The sequence below is a fragment of the Mesoplodon densirostris genome, chromosome 7 (genome assembly GCF_025265405.1).
Source record: "Mesoplodon densirostris isolate mMesDen1 chromosome 7, mMesDen1 primary haplotype, whole genome shotgun sequence".
Classification (NCBI taxonomy): domain Eukaryota; kingdom Metazoa; phylum Chordata; class Mammalia; order Artiodactyla; family Ziphiidae; genus Mesoplodon; species Mesoplodon densirostris.
This window is the reverse complement of record NC_082667.1, coordinates 27,227,743-27,252,251: the sequence shown is the minus strand read 5'-3', so window position 1 is coordinate 27,252,251 and position 24,509 is coordinate 27,227,743. Positions and strand designations below refer to the sequence as shown.

The 24,509-nt window shown below is 44.0% G+C and overlaps 1 protein-coding gene across 2 annotated transcripts in view; it reads right to left on the bottom strand.

Annotated features, from left to right (window-relative positions):
• WT1 (WT1 transcription factor) overlaps window positions 1-23,864 on the bottom strand; it is a 42,624-nt gene extending 18,760 nt beyond the window's left edge. The window contains exons 1-5 of one of the 2 annotated variants that reach the window (XM_060104131.1): window positions 23,855-23,864; window positions 21,958-22,080; window positions 21,411-21,513; window positions 11,564-11,641; window positions 10,462-10,512 (exon numbers count right to left, since the gene is read on the bottom strand). In XM_060104131.1, coding sequence (XP_059960114.1) covers window positions 10,462-10,512; window positions 11,564-11,641; window positions 21,411-21,513; window positions 21,958-22,080; window positions 23,855-23,864 — 365 coding nt within the window. The remainder of the gene's footprint in view (window positions 1-10,461; window positions 10,513-11,563; window positions 11,642-21,410; window positions 21,514-21,957; window positions 22,081-23,854) is intronic. The other variant, XM_060104133.1, reaches the window with a different exon arrangement.
• Window positions 23,865-24,509: the final 645 nt, after the last annotated feature.

Below are 24,509 nucleotides of genomic sequence, written 5' to 3'. Positions count from 1 at the left end.
GCCTGATTCCTTTTGGTGTTGAAAATACACTTTGCAAAAAAGAAAAAAAGAAAATACACTTTGCTGCCAGCCTTGAGAACCATCATCATCCCTGTCTACTGTGCCAGTTTTGAGGGAAAAGAGCAATGGAACCATGTTTAAAAAGTGTGCTTCCTTAAAGTTTAAACACAAGAGATGAGACTGAACACACCACCACTCCTCAATTATTCTTGCCAAAAAAAAAAAAGGAACCCAAATCTAATCAAGCCTCCAGATCTAACTACTTATAGGAAATACAGAGCATGGACATCCAAAGTTAAAAGACTATAAGAGGAAGTGATCTGCCAAATCCTGACTGTGAGATATTCTACTGACCAATTGACCTGCCATCTTCAACAAATCATAACATGAGAAAAAAAGAGGAAGTGGGGGCGGGGAGGGCAGTTACAGCATAAAAGAGACTTAAGAGAGGACAATCAACAAAATAAAAACCAACAAAACAATAAGCCTCTGCACAAATGCTCACCGTGCACAAGGATGAGCCAGAGACAGCTGGACTTGAACCGTTCAGTTCTAGAGGCCTTACAGTCAAGAAGTCCCTGCGGAAGGCTCAGTGGTCACATCAGAATGCTTGGGTTTAAAGCTTTACTTTAAAGCAAATGTAATTTCCCTACAGCCAGAGTAATTTCAAAACTCACTTTCATATCCATTTATAAAATCTGACTTGGGAAAATGAATAGATATAGAATTATCTTTTTGTACATATTCAGAGCTGGTGTCGACCTAGCACAACTACCTCTAGTTCAATACAAAATGCTATGTTATTCTCTTGCCTGAGTCTTATGGTCTACAGGCAATATTTAAATAAAATTCTGCACAAATATTATCAGCAATGCCATCGAGCCATCCTCTTTTCTTTGTGTGGTTTAATCTTTTATAGTGGAAGCATAACAAATCAATGTATATAAATATATGTGATATATAATGTATACATATATGTATGCATAATATAACACATAAATACATATAAAGTATATATCAATACGAAAAACAAAGGATTACTCTGCTACTGAGAACATAAAGGGAAAGGCTGAAAGATGCAGTTTCTTTTACTAATCCAGCATAGAAAGTAGAATCTAAAAATGAAACGACAAAGTTAAATTCGACTGAGTTTAAAAAAAACACAAGTAATATATGTAATCTGGTAACTTGTGAGTAAAAAATTTCCTCAGTAGTCTACAGAAAACAATCAGCCATATTTTTATTTGAAATATTTACTTTCCTCCTGCCCTCATGTGTTTCATTTCAGCTCAGACCTCAAGAAAAAGACACATTTTTTACTTTTAATTTATATATATTTTATGTCACTTTTCATTAAAAATTATACTATGGTAATAATTCTAACTATTGTACTTTTTAATGAACACTTTTCCCATGAGCATTAGAAAGAAGGTTCCTCCCACCCACTCCATCCTTCATTTATTTTCTATCCAGGTCTTGTACATCCCTGCAGCATCCAGCTCCACATAGTATCTGGAGGGGAAGAGGACTCAGCCCACTTTCACTAACTCTGACTTTTTAAATTCTCTATTGAGTATCTTTTTTTCTTTTTGCTCACCGTCCTCTGGTAACATAGCCTCTTCTCCTTTCAGGGAACCACCTCTCTCTAATCCCACCCTCAGGCTCCAGGGGTGAGTACATGCCTATGGCCTGGCCAATCAGACCACTGCATTCTCTAGCTACCCAATCCAGGCCAATCAGAGGCTTCCCTGGGTCTTTTGGTGGAGAAGAACCAATAGGGAGGCAGTCTTCTTGTGAAGCTGTAGGTGCCAAAAAATAGCTATTTTCGCCACAGTGAAGAAAGCCTGTTTAAGAGGACAGCCAGCACAGAGGAGAGCAAAGACAAGGGACAATGAAATAGTGTTCTAAAGACACTGTCTCAGCCCCTGAATCCACACATGGGGTTTTAACACACAATACAATAAGCCGCTAAATTTAAATTCCCTCTTTGACCTATTCCAGTTACAACTAGGGTTCTGCCGCTTGCTGTAGAAAATGTCCTGATAATACATAATCTAACAGTTATCTAGAAGTAATTGGATTTATTTTTCAGCAAATATATCAAAACACGATACCTATAAGTGAGTACTGCAAAAGGTCCCTTCAAAGTATTACCTTTTGGGTACTCTGCTCAATGTTATGTGGCAGCCTGAATGGGAGAATGGATACATGCATATGTATGGCTGAGTCCCTTTGCTGTGCACCTGAAACTATCACAACATTGTTAATTGGCTATACTCCAATAAAAATTAAAAGTTAAAAAAGTAAATAAATAAAAATAAAAATAGCCCTCCATCCACATTTCATGATAGACACAAAACTCAGTGAAATGACATCAAGAAAAAGGTAAAAAATAAAAATTAATGTATTCATTTAAAAATATATATTACCTTTTGGAAGATGCTCACTTGTTCCAACCATGCTAGCTATTATTGCTAAAACTTGTTTGTATTCCTCTTTTGAAAGTTTCTTTATAGTCACAGCTCATATGTTTTCACTTCCATGCAGCCTAGTCATTAGCCACTGTTTAATGGGGAATACAGGCTGAGTGGTTAATAGCCTGATAACAACACTTGTATAAATCAGCCATTATGAACCATCAAGCTTTCCTCACCACTTGAAATGGTACACAAACCTCCTCCAACTGACTTTTTTCTCTTATTTCACACTCAGAGCAGAGCTAGAAGCTATTTTAAATCTAGTTTCCCATAACAGTTTGGGGAAAATACAGCTCCCCTCCAAAAATAAAACTCCACACTATTTACTGGCTCCTACTGCTGGGAAGAATATTTTTAGGCATGACTTTCCTTCCTACTTCAACACACACAAACATAGGAACGCACGTCCTCATAGATCACCTCATCAGACCATATGAAATATCTGGATCTCCCCTTACATGTGTCTGGTATTGAAGTGCTAGTTCATCAGAATCCCAGTTTCATCTAACTCACTGGGTTCTATAATATCAATGCTTTGGCCCTATGGCCAGAGACTGCTGCTAGATTCACCCCAAGAACAGTTGTCCCAAATTCACGATAGACAAATTCTACACAGGGAAAATGAGCAGGATCTTTTCAGCCTGGGTTCTCAAAGGCTCCCACCCAGCTTGCTCACACACTCTTAAATCTGAAAAATTTTACTCAACCATTCTCGATTACTTTAAAAAAAAAAAAAAGTCCTCCCTAAAACCCCAGAATCAAGCACAGCACTCTTAAGACTAAGCCCTTTTCTGCTTCTCCAGTTGAAATGGAGGTTTGTACATGTGAAGGGCACGTGCATAATCATCTCTACCAAAGGCACAACCTTTCGGCTGACATTAGTAACACAACAAAGTATTTCAAAGTGAAGAAACAAAAGACATACCTTGTAATACATTCACAGGAATCACACACATTCTCAAAGAGATTTATGAAGCCAGAGGCATTACTGTTAAAATTCCTGAAAAGGAGAAATTCAAAATAGGGACATCTGACATACAAGACTTGAAAAAGAGTTCAGAAATGCCATTCAAGTTCTTGAAGAAAGGACTAGCAATTTTTCAAAGGTCAAAATTCTCCAAAATTAATTTTTAAACCTGATGCAATTCATTCAAAATTCCAGTTAAGAGTTTTAAAAAATAAACTTGTTACTTTAGAATGAGTCTTTATTTCTAAAGATAATATAGACAGTTGCCATGTACACTGCACTGTTTCCTCTATTCTTAACATCTCACATTAGTATGGTGTATTTGTCACAATTAATGAACCAATATTGATAAAGACTTTCTTTGAAATTAACAAAATGAATCTAAAGTTCATCTTGAAGAATAAACAAGAGATAATAGCCAGAAATAGGTTGAAAAAAGAAATACAATGCTAGGGAACTTTCCTGTCAGGTATTTAAACAGACTATAAAATTATAGCAAAGAAAACAGTCTGATGTTTGACAAAAAGAGCCGGACTGATCAAAAGAAGAGAATAATGAGTCTAGAAATGGATCCAAGGAATTTGATAGGATTCAAGAATTGATAAAGGTAATATATGAAGTTAATGAGAAAAGGATGGATTATTCAAAGCAGTTTGGGGATACTGGCTAGTCATCTAGAAACAAATCAAGGTGGAATCCAATTGCAAAATAAATTCAGAATAAATTAAATGTTTAAGTGTTAAGAAGCCAATCAAAAAATATACCAAAATACAATAAGTAAACTTTTAAAAAATGAGGGGACTCCCCTGGTGGTGCAGTGGTTAAGAATCCGCCTGCCAATGCAGGGGACATGGGTTCCATCCCTGGTCCGGGAAGATCCCACATGCCGCAGAGCAACGAAGCCCATGCGCCACAACTACTAAGCCTGCCCTCTAGAGCCCCTGAGCCACAACTACTGAGCCTGTGTGCCACAACTACTGAAACCCGCGTGTGTAGAGCCTGTGCTCCGCAACAAGAGAAGCCACCGCAACGAGAAGACCGCGCACCACAATGAAGAGCAGCCCTCGCTCGCTGCAACTAGAGAAAGCACACGCACACTAATGAAGACCCAATGCAGCCAAAAATAAAATATAAAAAAAAGGGATTGAAGAAATCTTTTCTATACAAAAGCCAAAAACTTGTAACTATGAAACATAAACTGATAATTTTTACTATGAAAATAAAAATTTCTGACAGAAAATAAACCATTAATAGTTAAAATACAAACCAGATAAAACATTTGCAGTACATATGACAAGGAAAGGGTTAATATCCTTAGAAACAAGGATCTCTTGTAAACCAATTTACTAATAGATGAACTATCCCAGCTCCTAGCTAACCAACCCCAGTTGCCCACCGAGCCTCTTCTCTATCAAGGACCCTGTTCCAGCAATTCTACCCCCTCCCATCATTAATTTTTTCCCCTCTTCTTGAACATTCTCAATAGCAAACATGCAAGTACTTCCATCTAAATATAAATAAATCAAAGCAATAAAAAACCATCTTCTCCTGACCCTCTTTCCCCATTGAGCTAGAACCCCATTTCTTTGCTCCCTTTTGCTGCAAAACTCCATGGAAGTGTGTTGACTTAATACAATGGCTCCAGCTTATCTCCTCCTATGATCTCTTAAACCCATCTCTAATAGGCTTTTGCCCTTTCCCTCTCATCTTTTCAGAGGCAACTACAGTTAATAGTTCAGTAAATGTTTCCAGAATTTCTTCTCTGCAGATACAAATATACCCCAATATGTTTAAAAACTAGTTATCTCTGTGTGGTGAGATAACAGATGACTTCTCTTTTTTTCCTTTATAATGTTTTGGTACTGTCTGAATTTTTTCAATATATAGTAAGCCTGTGTTACTTTTGTAATCAAGGGGAAAAAAGTTGTTTTCATTTTGATAAAGTCACTATCTTAGCCTTAAGAACACTACATCTGTGGCTTTGCTTTTAAAATGAAGAGTTAGAAATAAAACTAGAATAAATGAAATTGTTCACTTTGAAGAGGGGAAAAAAACCCTACTAAAAATAAGCAGTAACCCCTCATTCCAGAGATGCATTTATTTGGATGACTTTTTTTTTTTTTTTTTTTTTTTTTTTTGCGGTATGCGGGCCTCTCACTGCTGTGGCCTCCCCCGTTGCGGAGCACAGGCTCCGGACGCACAGGCTCCGGACGCGCAGGCTCAGCGGCCATGGCCCACGGGCCCAGCCGCTCCGCGGCATATGGGATCCTCCCAGACCGGGGCACGAACCCGTATCCCCTGCATCGGCAGGCGGACTCTCAACCACTTGCGCCACCAGGGAGGCCCTGGATGACTTTTTATGAGGGCAGCTTCTATACTGACGTCTTTCTAGCTAGAGGTTATGATTTTTTTCCTTGGATAGATGACAGGGAGAAGGATAAATGGTGAGCAGAGGGTCTCAGAAGGGCCTATGATGGGATCACAGACATGAGAGGTCCAAAAGACACCTTGAGGTCATGAAAGAGATCCTCCACTCATCTAATATACCTTCTCGCCCTCCAACACACACACACACACACACACACACACACACACACACACCCCTTTATCAACAGACTGGAGCCCTCATTAACCCCTCCCTGAACAGAGTCCACCATTGCTCCTCATTCCCAGCTTGACCCCCTTCATCACCACCTTCCTTTGCTATCTTTCCTGCTTGGCTTCTTTCTTCTCCTGACCTGAACAAACCTGTTATTCATCCTCCCGTCTATGAGATAAAACTAGTTCCTTGCTTCAAAACAGAACAGTTAGAAACATAGTGTGGAGATGATAAGTCTATAAAGCCCAAAATACTTTTTAAAGTGAAGTATTTTTAAGAGGTGGAGAATATTTTCAAAAACACTCTCATGAAGGTCGAAACACAGAACTCTGCAATGGCCTATAGAAGTGCATTTGCTGAATTAGTTCTAAGCCGAAGCCAATCATTTGTTATAAAAAAGAAAAGGACACAAATGTATACCTATGCATGGAAAAAGGTCTGAAAGTGTATGCAACATAATATTACTAGTAGTTTCATCTGGGCTGCTGGGGGGAGTGTTAATTTCCTTTCCTATAAAGTTGTATTTTCTAACTGTTCTATAATTTATACGTTATTACTTACATAATTTAAAAAATTAAATACATGAATTGAATATAAGCCCAAAGAAAAGAACGGGCAAGACAAAAAGCTAGGGAGGGGAAAGTAGCAGCAGGGAAGTGAAGTGAAGGCAAAGAAACCACTGAATTAGTCCACGTTGAGAGGTACAGGGGAGACAGCTCTAAATCAGAGTCCCCATCTTTATCCTGCAAACCCAGGAGAGTCCCCTGCTTTGTTCTGGTAAGTATGGCTAACAGACTCTAGCCAAGTCCAACACAGTTGAAATGCATAAATGTAACCATATAAAAGAAGAAAGTAACAGCTTTATCCTGGGAGTGGAGGAGTACCCTCAGGAATGCTGATATTCCCAGAGCTGCTTCTCTCCACCTTTGTGTTTGCATCACAAGCTCCAGGAGCCCCTGAAAAGCAAGCTATCCATTTTCAAGAAGTAAATATCTTGGACGAATACCTTCTGTTCACTAGCTGGAGAGGAAAGGTGCTGGGCTGTGTATTGGAACTCCAGCTATCTCTTCTGGCACAGGTTCTCAGGGATGAGACCATGTCTAGTGGGGATTTTCTCCAGATTCGACAGCCTTGGCCCTACCAAAACACGCAGCTTTGTTTTCACCATACATCACTCAACCTGAGTGTTTCGTTTTTCCTTTCAAGCATCCACAGGTCAAATACTGTGTGTTCCCAATGGTCTGAACTTCTTGGACCAGCACAGGGACATTCATTTCGCTCAGCACTCCTTTCACATTTCTATTGTGTTCGATTTCCCACTCCCCCTACCCAAGTCCCCAGAGAATAACTTCTTCCTTGTTTTAATAACCTGGACCGCAGTCAAGGTTGATGTGTTTCTCCATTTTGCAGGATATTTTCTTCAGAAGAGACAAAACAGAGGCTGACAGAGTAGCCGGGCTTGGGAGCAGCGTTAGGAAATCAGCAGGCGTTAGGAACACACAGAAAATGATTCTAAAGAAATACAAAGCAGACAGCAATGCGAGGCACCATACACAGAATTATTCATAAAGGTGGACTAGTGCTTAGATAGATTCCCCTGCAATTTTTTCTCCCAATGACCCACTTAGAAAATATAATTTCATTTGTTTGTAAAGAAAAGGGTCAGAGTTAAGAAAGTGGCTTCACAAAGTACCTTCTCTTTGACTTAAATTGAAACACAATATTCTCCCATTTGAGGTCATAAAAGTAGCTCTGATCCCTATGGGCACGCAGAGATTAGAAAATGAGTAAAGGGAGGAGGAGAGAGGAGTAAATCTGTGGTAAGATTCCCTCCTCAGCACCCCGTTTCATGTTTTCATCTCGTCTTGCCCATGTCCCCCCTACGATCCTATCCCCAACCAGTATAATAACACTGCTCCCCAACATCTAACGAAAGATGTCTCTGTGGACTTGCAAGGAAACAAGCTCATTCTTTTTTTAAAAAGTAAAATTCTCAAGGAAAGAGGACGCGAACTAATATTTAGTGGGCATTAGTGGGAGGCACATCATCTTTTAATAAAAACGTTATAATGCCTCTTTTTTATGAGTGACTTAGAAACTATATCCTTTTTCTCCAAAACATGACTCAAACCTCCAGTATTCATGTTACAGATCTACCTTGTCACCACGATTTTTCTTACTACTGATTTCAGATAGTGTCCAGACACTAGTAACAGATAAATGCAAAAACACAGTTATTTCTCTTTGTCTTTCTTCATGGAATATCTTTTCGCAAATGGATTTTCCATATTAACAGCATTTTCATACCATGGCAAAGGAAAGCAAATTTGGTACAGAGAATAAAGATACCTACCCAGATTATGTCCCCCCTGGGGAAAAACCACTTTCTACTGGGATATCAGCTTCAACTGAATCCAGTTCTCAGCTGCTCATGGGCTTGGAGGAAAGGGCTAAGGAGTTGCTACGTTTAGGGCTAAGAGGGGCAAACTGTGGGTCATGATATATTAGTGAGTTGTAAAATCAATCTACACATCTCAACCAGCATTTTTTTAAATGATATGGAATAAAGTAGAAAACATCAGTATGCAGAGGATGTAGTAAGTATTGTTTTGTGAAAACTTCTATGTGTGTGGGTACATCTGATCTCAGTGTAAAAGGTATTTCTAACTGTGGTCGCAGTCTAAAAAGTTTAAGAAACTCTAATCTAGGGCCCAGATACTGGAGTCAGACAGAAGTGGGTTCCAACGTGGCTCTGACCCTTACTTGCTAAGTGAACTTGATTAGGTGGCTTAACCTCTCAAGCCTCCTCATGTGCAAGATGGGTGTGAACATAATACCCTAGGATTGTCATGAGACCAAAAGAGGAGAGGTATATAAAGCCCTTCACACCCTGCCCGATAACGTTCACATCCATCTTCAGGTAAATGTTCAGCTCACACTCAGAAGCAAACATTTAGTTGGCTTACAAAAGGGATAAAAACACAGTGTGAGAGAAGATATTAGGAAATCAGACAATTGTAATGTTTTGCTCTCCAAAGAGTTACTCTTCTATAAGACTATCTACTGGAGGAGTCCTTGATGCTTTTTATACAACTCTCTGAATAAAGTACTCAAGAAATACATTTTAATTGCAGGAATCCTTCTCCAAAATGTAAGCACCAGATCAATGAAAACACTTCTAGTTTTGGTTTCTTACACAGGATTGAACAAAACAAATTATTTGCATTTTTGTGCTTCGTCTTCATAATATAGCTTCTGACTCCCTAGCAAGTGACTAATATCATGTGTCTAAAGATCTTAAAAGGTACAAAAATTCTCTCACCTATGGCAAGACCCAGATTCAAATACATGCCAAGATTCCTTATATGTAATTTTTGTAATTAAGCAAATAAACTAACCCTGTACTCCAGCATGAAGAAATTTTAAAAACGGAAAACATACTGCTCACTTCACAATCATGTTCTATCTATTCTTGGCATGTAGTTTGGGGAGAGTTACTGAATTCTGATTACAGTAGAGAGAAGAAAAGCAAGGGATCAAGAAAGAAAGGCTGGGAGCACGAAACATAGGACAAGTTTTGAGTAGGTGTAAAGATACAGTGCTAAAACTGTCAGCAGCCCCTTGGATGGAAGTGGGGAGAGAAAAAAATCCAAGTCCATAGCAGGCTTTTTTACTTTGGGGTCTAGAGAGATGAAGTGGAGATTTGGTTAAAATAGAAAAATGAAAAATTGGGGTCTGGGGGTGGAAAGAAGGATCTAATAGTGAGTCTTAGAAGATGAAAAACAACTTCACTGATCACTGAAGGACGATCCAACAAACAGGACTGAACCAACAAAAGAAAGATGAGAAGAGGAAGGCTGGTTTTGGTGTTTAAGCAGAGAAAATAAAATCAAAAGAAACAGTTACAGAAATGTCCCAGGGTGCAGGCTGTAAGGCTGGGGAAAACACAGATGTTTAGGAATTTTAAAAAGTCTTTGCAGAAAGTCTGGCCATAGACTTGGGGTAAAAATTAAGTTCTCCCTGAGAGATTTAAAGATAAATAGAGAAAAGGCAAGTTAAGTATGGCTGAAAGATTTGACCGATCGAACAGGAATATGTGTAATGCCACAAATTTAGTATTTTTTGCAACGTTCACCAGGAAATGAGCAGGGTTGCTACAGCATCATTTTTTAAATTGTTTTTCAGGAGTATGTTGATGAGAAATGTCACCACCTCCATTTTTACCCACAGTATATCTACAGTGCATAAGAGGAGGCAGAGAGAGATAGAGGGAAGAAAAAATGAATAGATTCTTCCCATCCCTGTGCACCAACTGCTACCCTGATTACCCAGCATCAGTCCTAACTCCTGCATCACCCCAGGTGCCAGTCAACAAGGCCTATGTCATTTGCTTTGCCATCATCGCATTGTCCACTCACTTGCTCTGCCCTTCTGTCCATTTCACTGAGCTGGAGCTCCCAGCAGCAACTCTAGAAGAGAAGAAGAGGTGGGGAATGGGGGCTGCAGCATGCGTGGCTCTAGCAAGCCCCCCAGATCCCGCAGTCCAATGAGAAGCCACTAAATACACAGAGATGTAGAGCCAGCTGTCTAGTCAAGAGTGCTGAACTGAGGACTCGATCCCACTGGGGCTGATAGGGTGGGGGTGTGGAAGGCATCACAGGGAGGCTGGAAAGAGCCTTTGCTTTGGAATCAGATCTGGACTTGGAATCCCAGCTCTACCACACAGTATGATGTGAACTTGGGAAGTTACTTAATTCTCTGAGCTTGACTGACTTATTTGGAAAACAGGATAACAGTACCTAGGCATCATAATGCCATCAGGAAGATCAGATGAGGTGACCTAGACGAGTACCTGATACACCGCAGGTGCTTCACGACTGACACATCCTACTGCCCACCAACTCAGATTCGAAACTAAAAGTGAGTTCTTTTACTGTTTAAAGCAAGTCCCACCTGCTTTGTTTTTTCAGTTCCAGGTGCAAAGCATTGCCCCTACCTATGTTTGATTGCTATGTTCTCCCTATTCTGGTTGTGTATCAAGTGTGATAAAAGCCTGTTCAGGCAACCAGGTGTGAACACATCTGACTTTGGATGGTCCAAATCATCTTCACTCAAATAGAAGTTTGGATCCGGGACTTTGTAAACTCAAAGCGTTTCTTGATCAGATAATGTAATGATTAACCTCTGTGATGTCACTAGCAAAACACAAACATTAAACAAGTTTGAATGGACAAAAGTTTGAAGAACTCTAAAACATTCAACAAGAAAAGGCCATATTAAATTTTCCCAGTATTCTCAACCCCCTTGTTCTAGACAAGAACATCCTCTGTTTATATTCCTAAAAATTTAACACTGAACACCACTGACCAACTGGGAGAGGAAGGAAAGCATCTTAATTCTACAGACAGCCATGCCTATTCTTCGAAAACTGTACTCTCTTCATATGGTATAAGAACCTTTAAAATGGTTCAAACAAGTGTAAGTTACTGTTTAAGGGAAATGGAGTAGAGAAGACCTTACCCCTTTAATGTAGCTCCTAGGTTCATCTGATTCCAGGTCATGCATTCAAGTTGGGAGGTCATCTGGTATAAATTGTCACTGTTAGAAAAACATTCAGAGTTAGAAATGCATAATACAAAAGACACATATATATGCAACTGTTTCTCCAAAAAGCAATAGACTTTTAACTTTTCTTTACAATGAAAGCCCTCCACATTTTCCAGAATGACAGAATACAGGAGTCTGAAATGATTTTCATTTCATCCCACTGATCTCTGCATGTCATTCACTTCACACACAGCAGAAAGGATGTGAGAATAAGTTGGAAGCCTTTAAAAAACCTTAGTAGAGCAAACACTGAAGTTTCTAAAGAGGTATTAAACCTCTGAAGGGAAGAGGCTAAAGGGAGTGAAACTTTGAAAGGCAACACAGGCTGGATAGCTCAACATTAAAGTTAAAAGCCTGGAGCTGAAAGTAAAAAGACAGCAGATTAATTATTCGTGAAAAGGCCATTAAGTTGTTTTAATCAAAAGGATAAGTATCATGTGGATTATGAGGGCCTGAAAAGTCAAAGAGTGATGGGTGATGGATGGTCTAATACTCAAGGATGTGACAAGCGAAAGAAAGAGGATGATAAACTCTAGATACAACTGAAGGAATCATTCTCTATAAATTTTATAGTCACGGAGTGTTTTTTTTAAAGCCCCCAACTCAGTTCTATATTATATGAGGGAAAACAATGGTTGATCATTTACATTAAGACCCCAAAGGAAAAATATCCCACCATATAAACCAACCAAAAGGTTTTCTCTCCCTTATTTTTTTGCACATACAACTCTTAAAAACATCATTATTACATATGTTTTAAGACACATCTCTAAATGCATTATAGAAGAGCTATCACATCTATTTCCTGAAATAACACTGTTCTCAAAGTATCCTGCATGCATGACTCATGAACATCTTTATTATATGCTTTTATGTTTAATTTATTAATTTTATATTTATCTCCTTCCTAAAAAACTAGCACATAACTCAATTACCAGAAATCTCCTAACTAACCAAGCTCAACTAGGAATAAATGTAGTTCCGAACTGAAATGGTTAATTATGAAATTTGAGACCCAAGAGATTAATGGTTTGTCTGGGAACGCTTGGTCTAAACACATTACAGAAGAACATTTCCACTCCACCTTCATGGCAGAAGGCAAAGAAGGTAAGAAGCTTTCAGTCTGTAATGTATGATACCAGATTGCAAATTCTGGACAATATCCACCTTGTCACGGCATTCCTTTGGACTGCTTCATCCATCGGGCAGAGGTAACACCAAAGTTTAATTAAGAGGAGGTTTTGTAAGGCCAGCCAAACCGGGGACTTGTGGAGGGGTGAGGGAAATTACAGTATTTATCCCTTGGAATAAATGAACACCATGCTCTCAGCATAGCTTGATAAATCATGGTGGAGTCCATCTGCCTCTCATATAATCACTGAAAATTATTTGGAACTCCTTAGTGGTGGGTACACAGGATAAGGAGGAAATCAGATTCCAGGAGGGAATTTTACGTATGAAATGTGAAGTGACTTCAAACTCGAAGTACGTGTAGTTTCATTAGTCAGTGCATATCTGGACCCCATCATTCATCCCCGTGTCTGACTGGCTATTATGCTACTACAATATCCTACATATCAATGAAAAAAAAAATGATTAGTTTCTCCTGCAGCTTCCCTGTTCACAGCAGCGGCCGGTGCTGGTCTGTGCCACTACGTTTCGCAATTCCACGAATTCTTGCTGTAAGGCCAGTGTAATTAATTCCTGAAGGACCCCAATTTTTATTAGAAGTGCCAGCCTGCGGCATTTAACATGGGAGAGTTTCTTGAACTTTCTTTGGGCTGACAGTTCATTAATAAGCGGCCTCCTCCACAATCTCTACTGGTTTTTGTTCTCCTGCGCCTTTTCATCAGGCAATCCATTTATTAATCTTGCCATTAATCTCAGCCAACAGGCATTGTATTCCCCAGGCAGCTCTCTATTTTTGTCACTGATTTTTAAAAAATTGTTCACCAACTAAAATCACTCAGCCCCAGTTGACAATTTTCCTAGGTCCTATTGGGATGTGGGATCTTTCTGAAATTATTTCCTCCTTGCATAAGACTAAGAACACTGTAATTTTCAAGAGGTCTGAGAAGCAAGATGAGTGACAGAAGTTTACACACATGGGTCAATGAGTCCCAAATACCTAACTTTATGATTTAGGAATTTTCTCACATACTTAAAGAATAGTCCACAGATTCCCAAAGAGAAAATAATTTTAAGGACATTTTCTTGGCCCCCAGAAAGCAAACCTTCTAAAATACTGAATCTATGTCTTACGTATGTATCTTCCTAGTGGATGCTTGATAAATACTCTCTACCACACTGCCCAATATGGTAGCCACTAGTCAGACATGGCCATTGAGCACTTGAAATATGGAGAGTACCACACGTTGAAATAAGATTTGGGCTTTTGAGGTTAAGTAGAACATTTTAAAAATTAATTTCCTGTTTCTTATTTTTTTTAATGTGGCTATTAGAAAATTTCAAATTACATAGATGACTTGCATTACGTTTCTATTGGACAGTGCTACTCGGTAAATTTTAAGACCTTGAGCATATCAGTTCAGCTCTCTGCACCTCAGTTTTCTCATCTGTTAAATGGGAATATTAATCTCAATCAGTCTAAATTTACCAGGATGTTGTGAAGCTCTAATACTGGCTCTTTCAAGACTATACAGATAATATAGTTTAACTTTTTCAAATCCATCAAATTTTGTATAGTACATTCACACATCACCAATACTCCTCACAACAACTCTGTGAGGCAGGTGTAATTATGATTCCCATTTAGCAGAGGAGGACGGGGGGGCTCAGGGAAGTGCCTAGTGCTGACTTGCCTGATGCCCCCACCTCTACGCTGCCAGGCCCCTCTAAAGGCTTCCTGGCATTATTTGACCTCTGAGCCTTGTCCTCTCACTACCATTTAAATGATAGTAAAAATAGTATAGTAATACAAACAGGAGTCTGGAGGTGAAAGAGAACATACTCAAGGGAGCATCATGACCTTCTCTGTCGCCAAGATGTGGTGCCCCACCACATCCTCTGCACCTGATTAAGAATAGTGTGCCAAGATCCCAGTTGGACCCTCACTTCGATTTCAGTGGCCCTGATAGCTCAGCTTGCAAATCCTCATAAGGGGAGAGAAGGTGGAAAGGGCCAATGGGGAAGGACTTTCAGAAAATCCCCAAGCAAAAACCAAAAAAGAAAACCAAACAAACAACCACCACCACCAAATAGGTTTCCTGAGGCTGGCCATAGGATCAGAGCACAGTCTTAACCACATCCTGCCTTCCGTTGGCTGCGGCTCCTCAGCAGCTCAGTCAGTCGGCCTGGCTGGCACCATCTTTCCGCTGGATGACAGTGACAGTAATAACAATAGCTGCTGCTGGGAGAGGATCAAATGCGAACTTGAACTAAAACTACTGGTCCCGAGCATATGCTCAAAATCTGATCTCTTTGGGCAGTTGGTCAACACCCAGCTGTCATCAGGAAAGCCCACGAAAAGAGGCAGAACCAGTAGAGGAAAATGTGCCCCCTGGCAAATACAGCATCTAATTACTAAATGACCGCTGGAGGTGTCGGCCACCGCAGTCCCAGAGGAGAGCAGGTAAGCAGGTGGTCTGGTTCACAGTGACCACAGTGGTCATGTAGGCACTTCAGCTCCCCATCTAACTCTGTCTGTTTGCAAGTGAACTCTGAAATTGCTGGCTGCCAAAATATATTGCGAAAGTCATGGTGTCTTTTATATTTTTAAGTAGATCTTTAAACAGAAAGAGTCACTGGTTTCCTATGTAAGAAATGTTTGAAGTTGGAAGCAAGGGAGAGAGGAAAGAAACTTCTATAACTGGGATTAATGCAAGTTGGAGTCAAATAAAAGGAAGTCAGTCCTAGCAAAAAGGGGAACTTAAAAGGAAATCAGTAGTAGATCATATGGAGTTTGCTTTGGCCTGGACTGCAGTATTACTGAGTTCTTGACCTCTGCACAAAAAGAAAGGAAGAGAAAAGCTCTCGGCTATTATCTGGACCAGAACTCCCCCACTCTTCAAATGCACGTGTAATTCAAGTACATTTTCATCTTTAAGTGTGTTTAAGTATATTCAGCAGAACAAAGTAGAAAAGTCCTTATTACCACTGGCATGGAACTGTCGAACCTGATTAAGACTGGAGTTACCTCTGCCAGATGGTTGCTGGCTGGCAAACCAGCATCTTGGTAGAAGAAAAGTATTTCCCGAGATCAAGGAAAGAAAATTCCCAATAAGAAAAAGGCACATGTAACTGGCATCTGTGATCAGAATTCATGATGTTTCCAGAGTTTGCTGTAATAGCTCTGCCCCACGCCTCTACCTGATGACCAGCGCTCATGCACAGAGGCTGCAGACAAACTTCCACGCAGACTTTTTCCTGCGTTCTTCCCTCCAAGGCGCCACGGAGGCTGCCTGTTCAGAAATTTCTGCTCAGCAGGCCATGGTGAATAATCATTTTACAGCCAATCTCTTAGTATTGTAATTTCTCTCTAGCTCACCAGTTAACCAAAGAAAAACTCACTGGGGATTCAACTTCTATTAATAAACACTTGGTCAGCACAAATGTTGCAGGAATAATTGAAACTAGATTTTTCCTGCTCCCTGGAGACAAGTCCAATTCAAGCCTTTCTTTGGCTTTGATAACACTGCCCACCACCCTGGAAACCAGTTCAGACTTCCTGCCTTCATGCCTACCTATATGGGAAACAAGTATCAGTATTGTCTTAAATGAAACTTGTACACCATGTAAAGTGTTTGTAGACGACACGTAAGAAGAGGCCTTATTAATCATGGTTTTATTTCTTCGGTGACAGATGTCCTCTGATTTAATTCTACATTGAAAGCGAACCTGAATGGTAGATCATGTACTTCCCACTGACCGGATTCCCCAGAAGCTCTATGGCTGCTAAGGAAGCTTCTCTCACATGAAAGACAGTCTACCGGTAACAGGTTCCACTGTCAACTTCATCGTTGGATTGAATTGTCAACATTCAATTAAAAATATTCAAATTAGCAATTGTTGCTTCTGAATTGGAATAGTTTTACCCACTAGGGGGCCAGAGGAAACATGCATGCTCATTTAAATTAGTAGCACAGTTGCTAAAAATGAATATGTAAACCTAATAAGAGTGCAAAAAGAAAAGGAAACTAGAATGTCTCAAAAAAAGTGTGTGGGGGAATATTTTTCAAACACAGGGCACAGAACTCCTTTTCAAAGTAGCTGTGAGAATCAACCTGTGAAATGGGCATGGTCAGGGATTGTGGGCTCCAAGGAGCTCAGCAAGCTGAGGGAAAGAGGGGGACTTGTGGAAGAGGATTCAAGGGAAGTGAGCAGGGAAGGCCCAGCTAGCTGCCTGTTCTAGGTCAAAATCAGGGGAAAACTGTGCTTAGTGTGGTTGGACTTCACTACTTTTTCCCCTCAGGGTAGCATGGGGTCCCTCCTTCCCTGGGACCTTGCCTCTGAGCAAGCACAGACCAGGGTGGCCCTGGAGGCTGTCACTCCCCCTGGGTCTGGATGGAAGGGAGAAAGGTCTCTGCCACTTCTACCTGTTTCTTTAGGAGCCTGGACTGAACTTCAGTAGTTCACACCCAGTGAGTGGTAAAGGGAAAGCTGGAGGAGTCTGGAGCTTGAAAGACAGCTGCTTTGTGAGTTAAGACTTCAGGAGAAAGTTCAAGTTGGCTCCTACAATACTCACCAATGAAAATACTGCCTCTGATCCACTGAGCGATTTCAACTGAAAACTATGGATAAAACTATGGATAACGGGATTTCTTTCACAAATGTGAGGAATAAAGACCTTCCCCTAGCAAGACCTAAGGCAGATGCCACGTTTGGAAAGAAATGGCACTTAAGCATCAGGAGAGGCAGCAGGGTGCAGAGGGTGGGAAGATGGATTCTGGAGCCTCACACTTGCTCTGTCCCTTACTGTGTCACACTGGGCAAATTCACCTCCAAGGGCTTCAGTTTCCTCCTCTGTAAAATGGGGGTGATAACCTCTTGCCTACCTCAAAGAGTTTCAGATTAAATGTAAATAAGTCAATACTTGTGAAGTGCTCAGAATGGTTTCTGGAAGTAGTAAGTTTATATAAGCATTTATTCTTGTTATTTATTAGCAAAGGTGCTGGCACAGACTGTATAAGGGGAATATTCCAGGTGGAGGACACTGAGTGGCTTGGAGTCCCTCAGCGATTCAGAGCACACATGAGCTTTGAAGGCAGAGAGACTAAGAATCAAATCCTGGTTCTGATTCTCACTCGCTGTGTAACTTGAGCAAGTTACTCGGAGTCTCTGAACCTATCTCCTCTTCAGTAGAGTGCAGATTACCGTACCAACCTCGTAGGTAATCAGAAGAACTAAATGAGTAAACTGAGTGAAGCACGCAGCGCAGTGCCCAGCAGCACACAATATGCAGTAAAGCCGAGTGATTACATAATAAGGGCTATGATCGCTGGGCTCCAGAAGGGCTGAAATCTGTTCCAGAATCCTTAGTGACCTTTAGACAAAATTCTACCCACTCTCAATACGGTGGGGAGAGAGTATGGAGAAAACTATCTCCTAACACTTTCTGTAAGTTGATTGGGGTGTCATTTTCTATTCACTACTGATCACATCTGTGTATAGCTGTAACTCCTCCGATCTGTAACCTGAAAGAGAGGAGAGAATCACTTTACAGTTCTCTCAGAATAGGGAGAGAATTTTGAGAGTTTCCTCAAAGCAAATTCACATTGTGCAGTGCTATTTAATGTCAGTGTATGTACCATTACCTTTAGGTCATGTGGGAAGGGAGACTAAATCCAAGAATGGGGAGACAGAAGCTTTGGAAGGGCAGGGCAAAGAAGCTGGGCAGGCTGCCTTAGGGGGTCAAGTGCAACAAGTCAAACAAAATACAAGCAAACCTTTCACGGGAGGTCCCAGTTTGGGACAGAAAAGGGAAGAGAGCCAGGGATCAGAAGAACCACTGAATATCTAAAATCTAAAAGTTTAGCCATTAAGTGATTACAGTTTAGTTGTACTTCCTATGCTTTTTCAAACACTGTGCTCACAAAAGCATTTAAATATCCTTCAAACATTTTCAGGAGTAGGAAAGAAGGAAATGACATAACCGTAATGGTAGTAATGTTGATGCATCCAATTTTAAAACATCCCTACAAATTCCATCCATCATTACTGCTGGGGAAGTACCTGATCTTTGAAAGTGATTAGAAATGCTGTCAATTTAAGAGTGGATGGAGCTTCAAAGACTCAGCACAAACTTCAAGGAAGCAAACTTTTCCTACGGGGTCACAAATTCTTTTTCAGGAGATATTACTTAGAGATTTTTCTGTAATAAGAGAAAATGGTATTTATATGACATTCATATAAAAATGAGCAAAGAAGTTCCAATTATGTAGAAAGAAGAAAGGGATAAGCAAATATCTCTGAAAGATGAACCTGACAAAATTGCTTTATACAGTGGCCAGTGAGAAGATGGATTAGAAAATATGAAATTTTTATGCATAAAATGCAATCCAAGTGACTTTTCCTGCTTCCATAGCAACCATTAATTCAGCCCTAAGTCAAAATCCACCACAGGGACTCAGTTTGGAGAACTGCTGTTAAGACAGAAGTTGTGATCACTTTATCCCCTACTCATTTCTAGGCTGTTCAGTCCCTTCTTAGGCAGCCACAGGGTGGATCTAGGCTTGAAGAGGGGAGAGTAAGAAATGTGTGTAACTGTGTCACTACTGAACCAGACTCCAAAGCCTCCCAGTCCCCAACCTCCAAGCAGGTATCCGGACCCATCTAAATAGCACCCATTCCAGCACCAAGGTCTTCCTCTCTGCTTGGGGTGAGGCATCAACCAGGAGCCAAGGGAGAATGACTGGGTCAAGGTCATCCCACTGGGAACCATTCCATCTGTACCCCCAATGACTAGAATAAGAGCAATGCTACTCTGGCAATGGGCAGGAGCAGCTCCTGAAAAAGGATGGCAATGACCCCACCATCTCAGTTTTGCTTGGAGAAGGGGTTTCACAACAGAGATTTCAGATCCTGTACCCATTCCAGTGAGTTGACCCACCAAGGGAAGGTGCAAAGATGGCTGCTCGGGACAGATCACTGGGCCTGAGGTGTAAAAGAACAGAACTGGGTTCTAACTAGACAGGGAGAAAAGGAGGGTGAGAAGGTGTGACCATTCAATACCTCTGTCTGGGCAAAATGCATGCCTTTCCCCCCCCCCCCGCCTCTCTAAAATTAAAAAAAAAAAAAAGGCGGGGGGAGTAGGGAGGAAAAAAAGTTATCTTGAATCCATGATCAGATTAGATATGCCGGATTTCCCGATCAAAAGGAAAGGTTTCCAAAATCTGTGTACCGTAGGCGTACAGAAGTAGACGGGCTCGACCCTGTCCCTCCCCGGGATGGAAGAATCAGACCCGTCCTAGGCTCGGTTTCATAAACACGTCGGAACATTGGCATGAGCCGCCTGCGGGCTCAGGAGCGAACATTCCTTCCCCTCCTCCACCTGTGGGACTGCAGGTCCCCCAGGCGCGGCCATTCCTTCCACCAACCTCCCAGGGCAGACGCTTTTCCTTCCTTTATTACCTCACTACCTCCTTCCCTTGACGTCAGCCCCGGGTCTTCCAACAGAGGGGAGGGAGGATGGAGATGAGCCTGGGGCAGTCGGTATCAGGATCCCCGCAGCACCGGGTGGGGGGTAGGGATGGAATATGAGGTAATGCGCGCCCAATCCCCGGCATCCAAGGCCGCGATCTGCCACTTTCCTCCCCCCGCCCCACCTTCCCGCCCAGCTCCGGCCGGTATAGTTACTAGGCAACCCTATCGGTGACGGGGGATGCCGGCCAAGTTCACCCAAAGTTGAAGAGTAAATTTGGGGGAGAGAAGGTGGAGGGTGGAGCAAGAACCTAGAGAAGGCACGAGGAGCTGGGAAAGAGTCTGCAAGGAAAAGAAGCTGGTCTTCGGCCTCACGGGAACAGGAAGAAGGGCGGGCGCCGGCTGGAGCGGTCTCCCCGCGGGTACCGCTGCCGCCCGACCACAGTCCCGCACACAGTCCGGGGTAGCTGGGCGCTGGGGACGACGCCCACAGAGTGGTGCTGCAGCCCGAGACTCTGGGGGACAGGGGTGGGGAGCAGGCTGTGGCCCGAGTGTACGCGCCCTCGAATTCTTCCCAGAGAAGGCTGGCGGGTGTGGCCAGTGCGCGAGGAGGGGCTTGAGGAGTGAGAAGAACCGAGTGGGAGTGGACCCCGTGTTTAATCTTTGATCCCGAGGAAGCTGAAATCCTCCCAGCAAAGAGCCCTTTTAAAAAATACTCCTCAAAGCGCCGCTCCTTCTACTTCATCTCCAAACAGTAATCGCCCTCGTTTATATTCAAAATAAGAACACCGTGGGGGGGGGGGACTTCCCTGGCGGTCCAGTGATTAAGACTCCGCGCTTCCACTGCACGGGACGCGGGTTCGAGCCCTAGTCGCGGAGCTAAGATCGCGCATACCGCGCGGCGCGGCCAAAACCAAACACCAACGTACACACACAAAGTAAGAACACCGGGAAACGGGGAAAGCTACTTCTTTCAAATAGGAGCCAGGAGAGAGGCTTTCATTTGCTTTATGGAGACGAGTGGGCTAAAGGCGTACTTTGCCTCCAGGACCCTGCACGGCCGCATCCGGGCTGCCCCGCGTCGGACGTTCCCGTGCCCGCTGGCTCGAGCGCCCCCTCCGAGGTCGCGAGGACCCAGATGAGGTGCCGAGCGCCTTCCTACCTGCTGTAGGGCGTCCTCAGCAGCAGGGCCTGGCTGCCTGTGCAGCTGTCGGTGGGCGTGTGGCAGCCGTAGACTGGGGGCGGCACGGAGTACTGCTGTTCACCTGCAGAGAGCCAGGAGAGCGGGGTGAGAGCAGCACACCAAGGGCTGGGGGTGCGAGGCCGCATGCAAGGGCTGGGGCAGAGCGTCCTGAGCTGGGCTCCCAGGCTGCGCTGGGGCCACTGGGGCCTGGATGCCGGGGCGTGCAGAGAGACGGCCTACAGGTCACAGCGAGCTAAGCCTCTCACTTCACATTCCCTTAGCAGTCACGGCACAGAGCACCGAAAAGACCCTCTGGACAGTCGCGGTCTCGGCTGAGCGGAGTTAACATACTTGGGGTGGGGGGAAACAATCTTTTCTTTTGAGTGAGATTAGGCTAATTACTTCTAAACTTCTTTTAGCTATCCTCTCCTCCCTTCCCCAATTTGCTGTGGGTTGGAAATTCCTGGGGAGTGAGGGGTAGCATAGAAGAAGGAGAGAAAGACCCCACATCATTCCCTCCGCTTACCCAGCGAGCCCTGCTGGCCCATGGGGTCCTCGTGCTTGAAGGAGTGATTGGGGAACTGAGCCGCGTGGTGCGAGGGCGTGTGACCGTAGCTGGGCGTCCCGTCGAAGGTGACCGTGCTGTATCCTGCGGGCGCAGCCGAGAGAGAAACAGCGTCGGCGGGGAGTCAGGGACCGTGTGTCTGAACCAGAACCCGGGCGAGGAGCGCCCAGCCCCTCATTCGGATCCCGATGCCTCAGCCGCCAGGGCTTGCGGCGAGAAGCCGGGCCCAATGTGACCTCGCGACAGGCTCCCCGTCCTTTCCCGAGTAAAACCCAGGCCTCCCCACCATTTCCCAATTTATTTACGCCCTTGTCTTGCACGGTGTCCGCCGCTTCTGCACCGAACACCTCGCAAGTATGAAAGCCGCCAACCGCTCGGCGGAGAAAGTTGTTCTCCCCCCAAAACAGGGCAGCGCGGGCGACCGAAATGAATCTGCTCGCCTGACCCGGCGCTGACTCGCAGCCGTAAATCAGAGGCCCGCGCACCAACTTTCATTAATTACTCGGGCCCAGTTAAACGGCATGGGCTTTAAATGGGGAGAGTAATTACAGAGTAATGTTATCTGTCTGAGGCTGCGCGACCCGACACCATTGACACCCAAGGCCCTCGGGAAAGCTGGTGAGGGGGGAAAAGAAGGGGCCTTTCCAGTTGGGCCCACGGGCCTCGACATCGCGCCCTCCTCCTTCCTACCTCGGACCCACTTCGCGCCCAGCGGGTCGGACTGTGACCACCACTGCCGGGGCGGGCTTCCGCGCGCACCAGTCCAGGAAGCCTGTTTGTTTCAACGTGCCTGAGACTGTACCTCCCTTTCCCTCCATGGTATGCACTGGTCCTCTGCCTCAGTTTCCCTGCCGAGAAACCGAGGGCAATACCGCCCGTATTCTTCCCCAGCTCTCCGAAAGTGAGGGGGAAAAGAACCCAAAAACGTGTTGGTTGAAAAACGTAGTCTCCTTCTGTGACTATTGTCACTAAATTACTTTAAACATTTACCCCACTAGCTTCTGCAAAGCTGTAGCTGCCTCTGGGGGAAAAGTATCCTCCAGCTAAGATAAAGATCAGTTCTGAGCCCTGAAGCCAATGGTGGGGTCCCTGCCTATGCGCAGGCTCGGTAGTCTCTGGCCTGAGGTCCTGACCAAGTGACGAATCAGATTGGTCCAGACGCTCACATCGTCTCCCTGCAGGGCCACTGGGCCGGACCCAGTCCCCCCACCCTCGGCCCCACCTCTGGGCACTGAGCTGAGTCTCCAAACCCCGCTCAATTCTTGGGAGTGGGATAAGTCAAATGAACCCCATTCCCCCACTCTTGCCCCAGACATGGTCAAGGCTCTACAACAAGTGTCCAGTGAAGACTTAGATTGAACAGTGAAAGGTGGCCATTACCCACATCTTTCAAATACACATCTCCAAAAAAAAACAAAAACAAAAACCGACCTTCTACAGTCCACTTCGGGGAATGTGGTGTGTCAGTGTGGGAGGGAGGGTTTGAACAGGTCTTCATTACCGGATTGTACAGGGCAGTCCAAGTCTCACGCACCAATTGGCGCCACAGGTTGACAACTTAAGAAGCCACCCGCTTTTATAATTTACATGACCCCAGAGGCCTCCATTTCTGGCCTGCTAAGTGGGCAAAGATAACCCCCGCCCTGTTAGCTGTCAGGAGTGGGTGAGCACGCTTGGGCTTCCAGGCACTTCATTTTGGGAGCGAAGGCCAGGCTGTGTTTAAGGCCTACCAGTCCGCTGACAAACGAAATTTGGCTCCAAGCACCCAGTTTTGCAGAGGGAAGGCCGAATTTTCAAATACCATTTTTTAAATAAACAGGAGAAACAGAAGCAATAAAGAAGTTGTCTCTAGACGAACCCTTTTCCATTTCTGAGCCGATGAGAAGGCAATGGCCCGGGCACCGTGCTGTCCTCGGAGGCGAGCTCCGCAACCTTCGGTGCGCGGCTAGGGCCACGGGTTGCGGGCTGCAGCTCCTGCGCAGGCCGCGTCGCCTCCGCGCCCCGCGAGGCTCCCAAGGATCCGTCCCAGACCGGACACCGGACCGCTGGGCAGAAGCTGGCCTCCAAACCCCTCTCGTAGTCCCCCTCCCCGGAGAGGGTATGGGCATCGGTGAAAGGGCCCTCAGAGAGCAGGGAGGGCTCTTTAAATTAGAAACTTATCGAATGCGGAACTGATCGGAGCGTGCTGTCCCGGGGCCTAGCGCTGAGCCAGGCGCGGAGAGCGCGGGGGCGGAGGCCCGGGGAGAGACAGCTGCCGGCAGAAAGGGGCAGCGTGTTCAAAGGCTCCTTGTACAGGCCTTAGAGGGAGAGGCTCGAGGGGCCAAGGTAGCGCCTTTCCCACGATTAGTCTCGGCCGGGGAAGGGAGTGCAACCTTGACCGCGGGGAGAGGCGAGACACGCTGTGCGCCTCTCTCCCCCGCCCGCCGCAGCGGAGGAGCCCGGGAACGGCCTGGCCGGGCCAGGCCCCGCGGGAGCTGAGGGATGAAGTGGACAGCAGGCTCAGTCAGGAAGGT